Source organism: Nerophis ophidion, linkage group LG20, assembly GCF_033978795.1.
Source record: "Nerophis ophidion isolate RoL-2023_Sa linkage group LG20, RoL_Noph_v1.0, whole genome shotgun sequence".
In the NCBI taxonomy this organism is placed as follows: Eukaryota; Metazoa; Chordata; class Actinopteri; order Syngnathiformes; family Syngnathidae; genus Nerophis; species Nerophis ophidion.
In genome coordinates this window covers 14,966,153-14,980,794 of record NC_084630.1, presented here as the reverse complement: position 1 = coordinate 14,980,794, position 14,642 = coordinate 14,966,153, and the positions used below count along the sequence as shown (strand labels likewise).

Sequence of the window (14,642 nt, the reverse complement as noted above, 5' to 3'; positions counted from 1 at the left end):
AAATTCCATTTGCATCCAAATAATTGACTTTAAAAAAAAAAAAAGTCAATTTACATCATGCAAGGGAGCAAATAACCTGTGATGAATCCAAAATCAAAAGTCTGCTTGAAAGTGATTATCTTTTAACAGCACAAGTAAAAATATGTAATTTATATGTAAATTCTTAGTCACCATGTCAAGGTAAACCGCAAATGTTGAACGGAAGCAACAGGACTCTTCAGAAATGTCTTCAACAAACAAGAAGAACTCAGAAACCTCCCTTCAACCTTTGCAGATCGTGTAAAACTACTTTCACAAAAAAAAAACCTTCCCTTATTTTTAATTATTTCCACCACGATAGTCATATCGCACAGGGGAAGCCGACCTCAGAGCCTTTTACTTTCATCAGGCCTTTTTCCACTTCAGGAACGAACGTAAACAGGAACTGTACCATTTACCCAGGTCACCAACAACTACCCAGGTAGATTTAGCTCTTCAGAAACTATCTTTAGTTTCTGGTAACAAGGTGGGACTTTTGTGAGTTCCCCAGGAAACTGTAGAGAATGCATATATTTTTAATTGTTCTTTCTTAATCCCTAGTCACGTTTGAATCAGCTAATATTTTCCCATGGAACTCTTTGTTTTTTTTAATCTTATGTCCATTAGTAAACTCGGTATTAACCTTGAAGGCGCCGGAATGTCTGCTAGGACTATAACATACTGCCTTTCTTTGGAGAAGGCCTTTTTTTTTTTTGGAACAACAGCTGTATTTCTTTCCAGGCGGGAGGGACTGTTTTGACTGGTATTGTCGCATTGTAAGGGTTGGTCTCCTAAAGCTTTAGTAAAACTCGGCTAAGTACTATTCTGTCTCGGTGGTCCTTCTTGCTCCACATATGTCTTTCAAAAAGGACTTGGGATTGACTAGTCTAGTGGTTCTCAACCTTTTTTCAGTGATGTACCCCCCGTGAACATTTTTTTAATTTAAGTACCCCCTAATCAGAGCAAAGCATTTTTGGTTGAAAAAAAGAGATAAAGAAGTAAAATACAGCACTATGTCATCAGTTTCCGATTGATTAAATTGTATAACAGTGCAAAATATTGCTCATTTGTAGTGGTCATTATTGAACTATTTGGATAAAAATATATAAAAATAACTAAAAACTTGTTGAAAATAAACAAGTGATTTATTTATAAATAAAGATTTCTACACATAGAAGTAATCATCAACTTAAAGTTCCCTCTTTGGGGATTGTAATAGAGATCCATCTGGTTTCATGAACTTAATTCCAAACATTTCTTCACAAAAAAAGAAATCTTTAACATCAATATTTTTAGAACATGTCCACAAAAAATCTAGCTGTCAACACTGAATATTGCATTGTTGCATTACATCCATATTTTGTTGAAGTATCCATCCTTCCATCCATCCATCCAGCAGGGAAGCCCTGACTTTCCTCTCCCCAGCCAATTCGTCCAGCTCTTCCTGGGGGATCCCGAGGCGTTCCCAGGCCAGCCGGGAGACATACTCTACCCAACGTGTCCTGGGTCTTCCCCGTGGCCTCCTACCGGTCAGACGTGCCCTAAACACCTCCCTAGGGAGGCGTTCGGGTGGCATCCTGACCAGATGTCCGAACCACCTCATCTGGCTTCTCTTGATGTGGAGGAGCAGCGGCTTTACTTTAAGCTCCTCCCGGATGGCAGAGCTTCTCACTTTATCTCTCATTTTGACCCAAAGCTCATGACCATAGGTGCGGATGGGAACGTAGATCGACCGGTAAATTGAGAGCTTTGCCTTCCGGCTCAGCTCCTTCTTCACCACAACGGATCGATACAGCGTCCGCATTACTGAAGACGCCGCACCGATCCGCCTGTCGCCCCATGGGAACAGGCGCTCGCCATCGTGCCCCAACTCCGGGCCTGGCTCCAGAGGGGGCCCCCGGTGACCCGCGTCCGGGCGAGGGAATACTGAGTCTCTGTTGTTGTAAATCCATAGAAGTCTTCGAGCTACTCTTTGTCTGATCCCTCACCTAAGACCTGTTTATCTTGGGAGACCCTACTAGGGTGCATAGAAGCCCCCGGACAACATAGCTCCTAGGATCATTGGGACACGCAAACTCCTCTACCACGGTAAGGTGGCAGCTCATTTTTGTTGAAGTATTATTCTATAAATATATTTATAAAGGATTTTTGAAATGTTGCTGTTTTTAGAATATTTTTTAAAAATCTCACCTACGTCTTGGCATACCTTCAAGTACCCCCATTTGAGAACCGCTGGACTATGGGGCTTATTTAGACTGACCATACGTCCTCTTTTCCCTGGACATGTCCTCTTTTGCGGGACTGAATTTGACATGAAGAGAATATGAATACTTTTAGATATTGACGGAAAGTAAATAAAAAAGTACTATTATCTTTAATTATGATCATGATTTCTGGTTATGTTAGGCCAGCAGAGAAGGCCTCCCTGGCCCTGATCGCCCGCCACTGGTGTTCAACAATAAAGGATTTCACTTTCAGATCCCCTGAAAGAGGGAACTGTGCAAACCCATGGACATAAAAGCACGTAACTGAACATACAGACACAGTGTGTCGGTATATTACCTGAAGGAACGCCATGGGAGCATCTCTGATCCTACGGACAACTGCAATATTCCTCACAGTCACCCTACAAGTCAAAGGTGGGATGCATGTTTCGTTTGTATGTCCATAAAGGTGATGCGTCACTAACACTAACTCTGTTTGTGTCATTTACAGCTGTGTTCTGTTTGAAAACCAAAACTCTATTGGAGGGTGAGAGCCTTGAGTTTAGATGCAACTATAAAGACGGCCGTCAAAGTAGCGTTAAGTACTTCTGCTTAATTGATGGCAAAATGCCCATCAAGCACCTGATATGGGCCAAAGAACACAACAAGTGGGTGCGAGAAGGAAGATTCTCTCTATTCGATAACACAAGCGGAGCCTTTTTCATGGTCAGGGTGGACGTGTTGTACGCACAGGACAGTGGGTTGTACCGGTGTGGGGTGGAGTCCGCTTGCCTCCCTTCACACCTCAACGATGTCATACAACTAAATGTCTCCAAAGGTAAAGTGTACAGTCCAGCCTCTTTTTGCGCATACAATTACATAGTGTTGTATGGGTTCAAATCCAGGCTCGGGATCTTTCTGTGTGGAGTTTGCATGTTCTATGGGTTCAAATCCAGGCTCGGGATCTTTCTGTGTGGAGTTTGCATGTTCTCCCCGTGAATGCGTGGGTTCCCTCCGGGTACTCCGGCTTCCTCCCACTTCCAAAGACATGCACCTGGGGATCGGTTGATTGGCAACACTAAATTGGCCCTAGTGTGTGAATGTGAGTGTGAATGTTGTCTGTCTATCTGTGTTGGCCCTGCGATGAGGTGGCGACTTGTCCAGGGTGTACCCCGCCTTCCGCCCGATTGTAGCTGAGATAGGCGCCAGCGCCCCCCGCGACCCCAAAAGGGAATAAGCGGTAGAAAATGGATGGATGGATGGATGGATGGATGTTTGTATATTTTATGTATAATGTAGTCACAAAACCAAACAACAACCTTTGATAACAACATGGTAGTAGATCAGGCCTGGGCAATTATTTTGACTCGGGGGCCAAATTTAGAGAAAAAAATGTGTCTGTGGGCCGGTATATCTATTTTTAGGAAAACTAATACAAAACCGCGCAATAAAGTCTGATTGAACGCTAAAAATGTCATGACAGACCGCCTTAAAAACGGAATGGAATTTTCTTTCTTTGAACGATAAAACGCTGAATATTGAGAAAATTTGAACGTCACACCCCCTCTCAATATACATATTTTACAATCAAGCCAAATGCAAAAAAAATGCAACAAACACAGTGAAATATGAACATAAAGGGTAAAAAAAAACCCAAACAACTACAATCTGACATATGTGATATATCACTAAGCTTTGAAACTTTCTTGTAAAAATCTCCTCCCACGTCTGTCCCTGACACCCGCCTTTCAGTCTGGCCGCTCTGGAAACACTCTGTGGAAACGACCCCCAACCCACACTGCTTGGTGCCTCATCTGACCTGCTGTGACGTAGATTACCATAGTAACTAGTAGGGTTGTACGGTATACGGGTATTAGTATAGTACCGCGATACTAATGAGTCATACTCGGTACCATACCGCCTCTGAAAAGCCCCGGTCCGACACACCCTAAGATTTATAATGCATTTTTTTCTGGTCCCCTTTATTTAGAAAAGTATCAAAATAATATTGGTATCAGGACAACACTAGTCACTAAAATATCATGCAAACTCGCAGATTCCGACCATTGAAACATGTTGTATAGTTCAAGACTTATGGTCAATAGAAAACATCACTGCACATCATAATGACAGCTACACTTTCCATCTTAAAGATCTTAAAAAATATTTGGGAATGTCCGGCGGGCCAGATTGAAAGGTTTAACGGGCCGCATGTGGCCCCCGGAGCTTAATTTGCCCAGGTCTGTAGCAGATTTAATGATTGGTCCTTTTTGTAAAAGTCACAACCTGGTTCATTGATTAAAAAAAATACACTATTTAAAAATTTCAAGTATGGGGAGAAAGCTTCCATTGTGAAATAATTTAACAGCATTTTAAGAAATGTATGAATACATTTTGTTACCTATTACAACAAAGTTATGTCTCCAGTTGTTAACATAACATAACATGACGTGACATAACATAACATAACATAACAAAACAAAACAAAACATAACATTACATAACATAAGATTTTTTTGGACTGCGGGAAAAACAAAATACCAAGAGCCTGATTTGAAATCAGAACCAGGCAGACCACATCTCCTGCGGCCCACTTAAAAAAAAAAAAAATATATACATAAAACATTAGAGGGCTGTCACATAAAGTTAATGATATTTGAGAAACCTATCTGCACGTAGAATCTTGCAAGTAGCAGCTCCTGTTTTTGTAAAGAGGAACTGGACCACTGTAAACATATTGCTTGTGGGTTTGTTTGTTTTTCAAATAGGGCTATTAAAAATAATAAGTTAACTCATGGGATAAATCACAAACATATTCCATGATTAATCATTCTATTCATTTTGACCGTACATTTATGGAATGAAAGTACAACTCCCCAAACAACCACAAACATGATTTTACCCACGCCCAACAATTTGATAATAACATAAAAAAAAAAAAAAATGTCTTCAATTAAAAAAAACAACTATTTGCAAGCAAGAACAAAACAATTTTATTCAATTAAAAAAAATGATTTGCAAGGAAAAACAAATACTTTCTGCATGTAAAAAAATGTTTCCAAGTTAAAAAACAACAACAATTACTTTCAATTCAATCAATCAATCAATGTTTATTTATATAGCCCCAAATCACAAATGTCTCAAAGGACTGCACAAATCATTACGACTACAACATCCTCGGAAGAACCCACAAAAAGGGCAAGGAAAACTCACACCCAGTGGGCAGGGAGAATTCACATCCAGTGGGACGCCAGTGACAATGCTGACTATGAGAAACCTTGGAGAGGACCTCAGATGTGGGCAACCCCCCCCCTCTAGGGGACCGAAAGCAATGGATGTCGAGCGGGTCTAACATGATGCTGTGAAAGTTCAATCCATAGTGGCTCAAACACAGCCGCGAGAGTTCAGTTCAAAGCGGATCCAAGACAGCAGCGAGAGTCCCGTCCACAGGAGACCATCTCAAGCGGAGGCGAATCAGCAGTGTAGAGATGTCCCCAATCGATACAGGCGAGCGGTCCATCCTGGGTCCCGACGAGCGGTCCATCCTGGGTCTCGACTCTGGACAGCCAGTACTTCATCCATGGTCATCGGACCGGACCCCCTCCACAAGGGAGGGGGGGACATAGGAGAAAGAAAAGAAGCGGCAGATCAACTGGTCTAAAAAGGAGGTCTATTTAAAGGCTAGAGTATACAGATGAGTTTTAAGGTGAGACTTAAATGCTTCTACTGAGGTAGCATCTCGAACTCCATTAAAAAAACGATTCGCAAGTAAAACAAAAACAATTTTCTCCAATTAAAACAAATGATTTGCAAGCAAAACAAATATTTTCTGCACGTAAAAAATACGTTTGCAAGTAAAAAAATATATATTTTTTTTCTTCAAGTAAAAAAAGATTTGCAAGTATAAAAGCAATTTTCTTTAATCAAGAAAAAAGATTTGCAAAAAAAAACATTTGTTTCTACAAGTAAAAAAAGAGCCTCTTTCCTGCAAGTAAAAAATTGCTTCGCAATTATAAAAATGCTTTTCTGAAAGTAAAACTACAGTAAACTTTTGCCGGTAATATTCCACCCTTTTTTGTCAGCAATTTTTCACCCTGCGCAATCCACAGACTTGCACTCACAGCAACCGTAATTTGCACTCTCCAATGACAGGTGGTGCTGCTGAGTCAATTTATGGCAGTCAGATCTACTGTTATTTGCGCATGGTGCCGTCCATAGGCGCCGACCTCGTTGGTGCTCGGGCCCCAAAGCACCCACGGGGGATTGATGGTAACTTTCAATCTTTAAAATAATTTTAGAAAAATCAGTCTTGTTGAAGTTAATTTTTTGGCGAGTTTGGACCGTATTACAAAAGAATAAAGCCACAAATCATATGGGATATAATTTTTTTAACACACGCACACCGAGCACCCAATGGCAAAAATGTAGATCGGCGCCTATGGTGCCGTCCACCAAAAATAAAAAAGAAGAAGTAGCAGGGTGGGGAGTAAAATGGCGGACAGAAGAGAGGGGAAACAAGCTCAACCTGTAAGTTAACACATTGCTTTTATCATCTTGTCTTTGTATTATGTTGTTGTGTCATTGTGATCAGCTGGGAAGACAGAGAGACAGGACAAGTATCTGTGTAGCTCAATCGTATGCCTTATCTACGTCGACACAAAAAAGCACATTGTGCATGTACACCTTGTGTATGAAATTCGCCACATAACAAAAAAAACTTTTCCTTGCCTAATACCTGGGCCAGGGGTCGGAAACCCAAAAATGTTGAAAGAGCCGTATTGGACGAAGAATAACAAAAATACAATTTTTCCAGAGTTGCAAAAAATTAAAAGCCTTATATAAGTGTTATAATGATGTGTCTATATCGGGCCTACTATCAAAGGCTGACGCAAATCTTCATTAACAAATGTATAATCATTTTTATTCTATACATTTTTGCAACATTGGAAATCATTAGTAAAATGGAGGCTTCTCACAAGATGAGATAACTTCCGGTAATGACTGTCTTAGAATGGCCTAAACCAGTGGTTCTCAACTTTTTTTCAGTGTTGTATCCCCTGTGAACATTTTTTTAATTCAAGTACCCCCTAATCAGAGCAAAGCATATTTGGTTGAAAAAAAGGGATAAAGAAGTAAAAAACAGTTCTATGTCATCAGTTTCTGATTTATTAAATTGTATAACAGTGCAAAATATTGCTCATTTGTAGTGGTCTTTCTTGAACTATTTGGAAAAAAAGATATAACAATAACTAAAAACTTGATGGAGAATAAACAACTGATTCAATTATATATAAAGATTTCTACACATCAACTTAAAGTGCCGTCTTTGGGGATTGTAATAGAGATCCATCTGGATTCAGGAACTTAATTGTAAACATTTCTTCACAAAAAAAGAAATCGTTAACATCAATATTTATGGAACATGTCCACAAAAAATCTAGCTGTCAACACTGGATATTGCATTGTTGTATTTTTTTTTTCACAGTTTATGAACTTACATTCATTACATTTTGTTGAAGTAATATTCAGTAAATATATTTATAAATGATTTTTGAATTGTTGCTATTTTTAGAATATTTTTTAAAAATCTCAAGTACGTCTTGGCATACCTTCAATTACCATGAATTGATTAACGTGGGCCCCGACTTAAACAAGTTGAAAAACGTATTCGGGTGTTACCATTTAGTGGTCAATTGTATGGAATATGTACTGAACTGTGCAATCTACTAATAAAAGTATCAATCAATCAAAAAAAAAAAAAAACAGGGGTACACGTACCCCCATTTGAGAACCACTGGCCTAAGGTATCGATGTGTTTGTCCAAATTTAAAGAAACGGCAAGCAGTCTTTTTCTAATGGATGTATTACGATATTTGCAAGCTGGGTAATGTTTGCTGTGGTCTGGAACAACATGGCAGACAAAAAACTATGAGAAATGCAGCCAATATTACATACAGTTAATGTGTCATGAGACATGCAAATATAAATTAAATACACAGAGGACCTAAGCAAATGAAAATAAATGAGCTCAAATTGTTATGATCCGCTACCAGGATCATATTTTATTTGGATTTTGAGTTTGTTTTGTGCACTTCCTTGTTTGTTCCGTTACCATAGTTTCTGATTTGTTCCACCGTTACTTGTTTCCTGACGCACACCTGTTTGTTGACTGCCATCCTTATTTAAGCCTGCCCTCCCAGTTACTCGCCCTCGTAAAGTTTTGCTGCACGCAACTTGCGACTACGTTGATTCCCAATTCTGGTAAAACCTCCTTTGTTCTTGCTAGCTCCCGTGCTATGCTTTTGTTTTGTCTAGCTCCCATGCTAGTTCTGTTGGTTTTGCCTTTTGTGCCTTCTGTCAGTGTTTCCGTTCCATAGTCTGTTTTATTTTGTTAATAAATCCTTATTTCTTACCTCCACGCGGTGTCCGTTGCCCGACTGCATCTTGGAAGAGCACCTCCCGCATCACGATGCCCTGTCGTCATTTCACAAATACACCTACAAATGAGGCATAATGATGCATTATGTACATACAGCTAGCCTAGAAGCATCTTAGCATCGATTAGCCTGCAGTCATGGATTGACCAAATATGACTGAGAAGCAAGCACTCCAGCAAATCAATAAATTTAACAAAGCTCACCTTTGTGCATTCTCACACAGCATAAAACGATTTGGTGGACAAAATTAGACAAAGAAGGAGTGGCATAAAACACGTCTTTTTGTGGCGGCATCGGAGAAAGTTGTACATGTAAACAAACTACGATGAGTTGAGGGATCGCTGAAATTAGTAGGACAAAACGGTGCTTGCCAAATACTCTCATCAGCATTAGGAAGGTTTGTGTCATGTTTGTTCTCCTACCGAAAATATATTTTCACACATCTCTGAAAGAGGTCCAGGAAGCCAGTAGGGCGGCGCTAAAAAACACACCTTTGTATGTCATTCTATGCACCTGTACTAACCTTTATGTATTTGTCTTTTCCCAGTAAATGAAACAAAGACCATCACTGTGCACAGTAGGTATCTGATGTCAAATGTCAAATTAAGACACCACACTGCCATGCTAATCAGGCACAAGTCATTAGGACACATGCTTAAATGAATGCATTCAGGTGTTTGCTTTATTGTGACAATTTGTATTCAAGTATTTATTAGCAATTCACTACAATGCATTGTGTGTACAGTGGGGAAATTATTCATATGGCCCCATTCCCGGGGTGGAGGGTTAATCATTTTGCAATGCAGTCTGCTAAAAATGATGGAAAGCGCCACTCTACGTAGCAACTGACACTGTGGTCAAAGTTGTAATTACCACAAAACACTTCCAAAGACATGCACCTGGGGATAGGTTGATTGGCAACACTAAATTGGCCCTAGAGTGTGAATGTGAGTGTGAATGTTGTCTGTCTATCTGTGTTGGCCCTGCGATGAGTGGCGACTTGTCCAGGGTGTATCCCGCCTTCCGCCCGATTGTAGCTGAGATAGGCGCCAGCGCCCCCCGCGACCCCGAAAGGGAATAAGCGGTAGAAAATGGATGGATGGATGGCACTTTTTAAGGTCCTGGGTTCGATCCTGAGCTCGGGATCTTTCTGAGTGGAATTTGCATGTTCTCCCCGTGACTGCGTGGGTTCCCTTCCTGGCTTCCTCCCACCCTGCATGCACCTGGGGATAGGTTGATTAGCAACACTAAATTGGCCCCAGTGTGTGAATGTGAGTGTGAATGTTATTTGCCTATATGTGTTGACCCTGTGATTAGGTGGCGACTTGTCCAGGGTGTACCCCGCCTTCCGCCCGAATGCAGCTGAGATAGGCTCCAGCAACCCCCGCGACCCCGAACGGGACACGTGGTAGAAAATGGATGGATGGATGAGCACTTTTTAAGGTATTCTACACTCTACTGCCGTCTGGCGGCTAGAGTGGATAGTGCAACCCCCTAATCCGTCACGTTTTATGTGTCAGTTGAACCAAGACGAATCAGGGCCTATAGTATCACCTTCCCACTGTACTTGGATCAAGGTGGTGCAAGCTCATGTTCTCTTTCTGTCTTTAGAGCACCACCTGATGCTGTTTATGGCTGCAATAACCTGCACGGTGGCCCTGGTATGCGTGTGTCTCTATACACTCGTGTTGCTGACTGCTTTGAAAAAACAGAAAAGAAAGGTTAGTTCACAGACACACAACAATTGGGATTATCGACTACGAAACTTGCACTCATCCCACAGATTTCCTCCGTCTATGAGACCATGACGCCTGCTGTCATCGGTGAAGCTGAAGGCCACGGCAGGAGTTTGAGTCTGGAGTATATCACTCATCCTGACGCACTCACGGGCGACCCCGCAGTGGGACATCGGGAGTCGTCTTCAGGCAGCCTCAACCTCAATGAATACCTCGATTTAGATCCCAGTCTATTGGAGGAGCACGTCTACCATAGCATCAGCAGAGAGAACAATCCAGAGAATTAAAATCCACTTTCAGATGGATTCATCCTAAAATCCTGGTTGCCACCATGCAAAGTTGTGGTTCTTTTAAAGGCCTACTGAAACCCACTACTACCCACCACGCAGTCTGATAGTTTATATATCAATGATGAAATATTAACATTGCAACACATGCCAATACGGCCGGTTTAGTTTACTAAATTACAATTTTAAATTTCCCGCGGAGTTTCTTGTTGAAAACGTCACGGAATGATGACGCGTGTTTGTAACGTCTCGGGTTGTTGCGGACATATTAGCCCAGCACCACACACGGCTAAAAGTCTTCTCTTTTCATCGCATAATTACACAGTAATTTGGACATCTGTGTTGCTGAATCTTTTGCAATTTGTTCAATTAATAATGGAGACTATAAAGAAGAATGCTGTTGGTGGAAAGCGGTGGATTGCAGCTGCCTTTAGCACCGAAACACAGCCGGTGTTTCTTTGTTGTGAAGCTTTAACACAGAGCGGTCAAGCGAACATGTTTCTCTACGTCAACCAGCAAGTTTTTGGATGGGAAAATTGTGATATTAAGTCGACTCTTATCGGAGACTTCAGTGGATTACTGGACTTCCTCCTGCAGCTCAAAAAGGCAGCTGTGATCTTGGCTCCCCGGCTTCTCTGAGAGACACTGGCGTTCACCGCAGCCCTCCGACTTTCAGGTATGACTTTACAATCTCACTAAAACACTATTAAAACAATAAGCAGATAAAGGATCTTCCAGAAATATCCTTGTGTGAACGCGTCTGGAACCGTTGGGTCGTTCTTGACCGGAGAGAGCACAACCAGGCGGGTGCCGAGTACAGGGTTTTTATTTTTCACTTTCCAATCTATATTTTTTAATGTTTTGCTTTTCAGCAATTAGTGGACTGCCGCTCCTTCCGTCCGCGTCTCTGCCTCGCGTCTGTTCCCCAACCTCTTCTCATGGTCCCCCGCGCCCCTGATAAAGAGACAGGTGATTAGACGACTCGTTCCAGCTGAGAAATCTCCTCACCTGTCATCGCTTCATAGCCGGCGCCTGTGCACGCCTCGCCCGCAGGGGACGCGTCGACCACGCCCCTCCACACCTAGTAAATGTGTCTAATTACATCTGAAACACCGGCAAGAGTCGTTGCCTTTTATTTTTTTTTTCTCATAGTACTTCACTCTAAACGTCCTCATCCACGAATTAATGAAGAAATTGTCGCTTTCTCGGTTTGAATAGCTCTAGCTACCGCTGTCTATGATTATAAACAATGTGAGGATGTGAGGAGCTCCACAACCCGTGACGTCACGTGCACATCGTCTGCTATTTCTGGTACAGGCAAGGCTTTTTTATTAGCGACCAAAAGTTGCGAACTTTATCGTCGATGTTCTCTACTAAATCCTTTCAGCAAAAATATGGCAAAATCGCAAAATGATCAAGTATGACATATAGAATGGACCTGCTATCCCCGTTTGAATAAGAAAATCTCATTTCAGTAGGCCTTTAAGTTTCAAGTCCAAAAGGAGTAGGATGAAGCGAAGCCCATTTGGTCTTACCACCATGGACAAAACCGGGGACAGAGAAGACATGTTTTTTCCCCCGAAAATGTATGTAGTGCCATTGAATGGAGGCAAGTCAAACACTTGCCAGCGATTCCAAGTTTTTAAAAAGAGTTGTCTGTCTGTAACTTCACCTTGCATTTCCCTATTCTCACCACTAGTCGGCGCTCTGCACCCTCTCACACTCGTGTTGGCATTGAAGCCAAGAACCATGAAAATGAAGTCAATAAAAAAATGGGAGTATGGCTCACTTGGTAGAGTGGCTGTGGCAGCAAACTGAGGATTCCAAGTTCAATTCCCGTTTCTGCCATCCTTGTCTGCACTTAACCCACCTACACCCAGTGCCACACACACTGCTTTAAATGGAGCTTAATTATGTTGATAATGGGTTTTATGATGTAAAGCACTTTAGTAGTAGTCCAGCTTTAGTCCAGCTCGGTGGCCTTGTGGTTAGAGTGTCCGCTCTGAGACTGGAACGTTGTGAGTTCATACCAAAGAGTATAAAAATGGGTCCCATTGCCTCCCTGCTTAGCACTCAGCATCAAGGGTTGGAATGGGGGGGTAAACCACCAAATGATTCCTGCTCACTGCTCCCTTCACCACCCATGGGGGTGAACAATGGGATGGGTCAAATGCAAAGGACGCATTGTGTGACGATCGTTGGGACTTGAACTTTATTACTGTTTTAGCTGTAGTTGTGAGAAAATGTTTGTACTAAAATGATTGATAAGTAATATTGTGACATACAGCAGCCAAAATGATCGTGTTTCTCCCGCTGGGGGCCGGGGCTCCCTTAGCGATAGGGTGACTTTGGGACCCACAGTCTTCCCCCTGGCCTCCTACCGGTTGCACGATACCTCAAGACTTTATTTGTTATACTTTTGATGATCATGGTTTAGAGCAGGGGTCACCAACGCGGTGCCCGCAGGCACCAGGTCGCCCGTAAGGACCAGATGAGAAGCACGCTGGCCTGTTCTATTAATAGCTCAAATAGCAGCACTTACCAGTGAGCTGCCTCTATTTTTAAAATTGTATTTATTTACTAGCAAGCTGGTCTCGCTTTGCTTGACATTTTTAATTCTAAGAGAGACAAAACTCTAAGAGAATTTGAAAATCCAAGAAAATATTTTAAAGACTTGGACTTCACTTGTTTGAATAAATTCATTTATTTTTTTACTTTGCTTCTTATAACTTTCAGAAAGACAATTTTAGAGAAAAAAATACAACATTAAAAAAGGTTTTAAGATTTTTAAACACATATACCTTTCTACCTTTTAAATTCCTCCCTCTTCTTTCCTGACAAATTAAATCAATGTTCAAGTATTTTTTTGTTTTATTGTAAAGAATAATAAATCAATTCTTCAATTTAATTCTTCATTTTAGCTTCCGTTTTTTCGACAAAGAATAGTTGTGAAATATTTCTTCAAACTTATTATGATTAAAATTAAAAAAAAATATTCTGGCAAATCTATAAAATCTGTAGAATCAAATTTAAATCTTATTTTAAAGTCTTTTGAATTTATTTTAGCATTTTTGTTCTGGAAAATCTAGAAGTAATAATGATTTGTTAGAAATATAGCTTGGTCCAATTTGTTATATTTTCTAACAAAGTGCAGATTGGATTTTAACCTATTTAAAACATGACATCAAAATTCAAAAATTAATCTTAATCAGGAAAAATTACTAATGATGTTCCATAAATTATTATTATTTTTTTTTTCAAAAAGATTCGAATGAGCTAGTTGTTCTCTTCTTTTTTTCGGTTGAATTTTGTATTTTAAAGAGTCCAAATTGAAGATAAGCTATGTTTCAAAATTTTATTTAAATTTTTTTAGTGTTTTCTCCTCTTTTAAACCTTTCAATTAAGTTTTTTTTTCATCATTTAATATCTACACAAATCGTTCCGTAAAAGGAAAAAAAATGTACAACGGAATGACAGACAGAAATACTCATTTTTTTATATACCGGTATATATATAGATTTATTTATTAAAGGTAAATTGAGCAAATTGGCTATTTTTTTAAGTGTGTATCAAACTGGTAGCCCTTCGCATTAATCAGTACCCAAGAAGTAGCTCTTTGTTTCAAAAAGGTTGGGGACCCCTGGTTTAGAGTTTTTTAAAACTTAATTGTTTTGAGAATTTCAATTTGAGGTTTTCATAAGCTGTTAAGCCAAAATCATCCGAATAACATTAAAAGTTGGCTTGAAATACACTATATTGCCAAAAGTATTTGGCCACCCATCCAAATAATGAGAATCAGGTATCCTACAATCAAGCACTTAGGCATGGAGAATGTTTCTACAAATGTTTGTGAAAGAATGGGCCGCTCTCAGCGTGGATCTGTCATAGATGCCACCATCGCAACAAATCCAGTCGTAAAATTTCCTCCTTCCTAAATATTCCAAAGTCAACTTTAAGAAA

At 40.5% G+C, this 14,642-nt stretch overlaps 1 protein-coding gene across 1 annotated transcript; it reads left to right on the top strand.

The window, feature by feature from the left end:
- Positions 1-2,448: 2,448 nt before the first annotated feature.
- On the top strand, positions 2,449-13,493 carry LOC133538778 (uncharacterized). The gene is made up of 5 exons (XM_061880558.1): positions 2,449-2,657; positions 2,734-3,060; positions 9,207-9,236; positions 10,271-10,380; positions 10,443-13,493. The coding sequence occupies exons 1-5, from the start codon at positions 2,594-2,596 to the stop codon at positions 10,680-10,682; spliced, it is 771 nt and encodes a 256-aa protein (XP_061736542.1). The 5' UTR covers positions 2,449-2,593; the 3' UTR covers positions 10,683-13,493.
- Positions 13,494-14,642: the final 1,149 nt, after the last annotated feature.

Bases quoted from the DNA above. Each gene is read 5' to 3' on its own strand.
- LOC133538778 (XM_061880558.1), top strand. From the start codon at position 2,594: ATGGGAGCATCTCTGATCCTACGGACAACTGCAATATTCCTCACAGTC. The intron at 3,061-9,206 runs GTAAAGTGTACA...GTCTTTTCCCAG, and splicing joins ACAACTAAATGTCTCCAAAG to TAAATGAAACAAAGACCATC. The intron at 10,381-10,442 runs GTTAGTTCACAG...CTCATCCCACAG, and splicing joins TGAAAAAACAGAAAAGAAAG to ATTTCCTCCGTCTATGAGAC.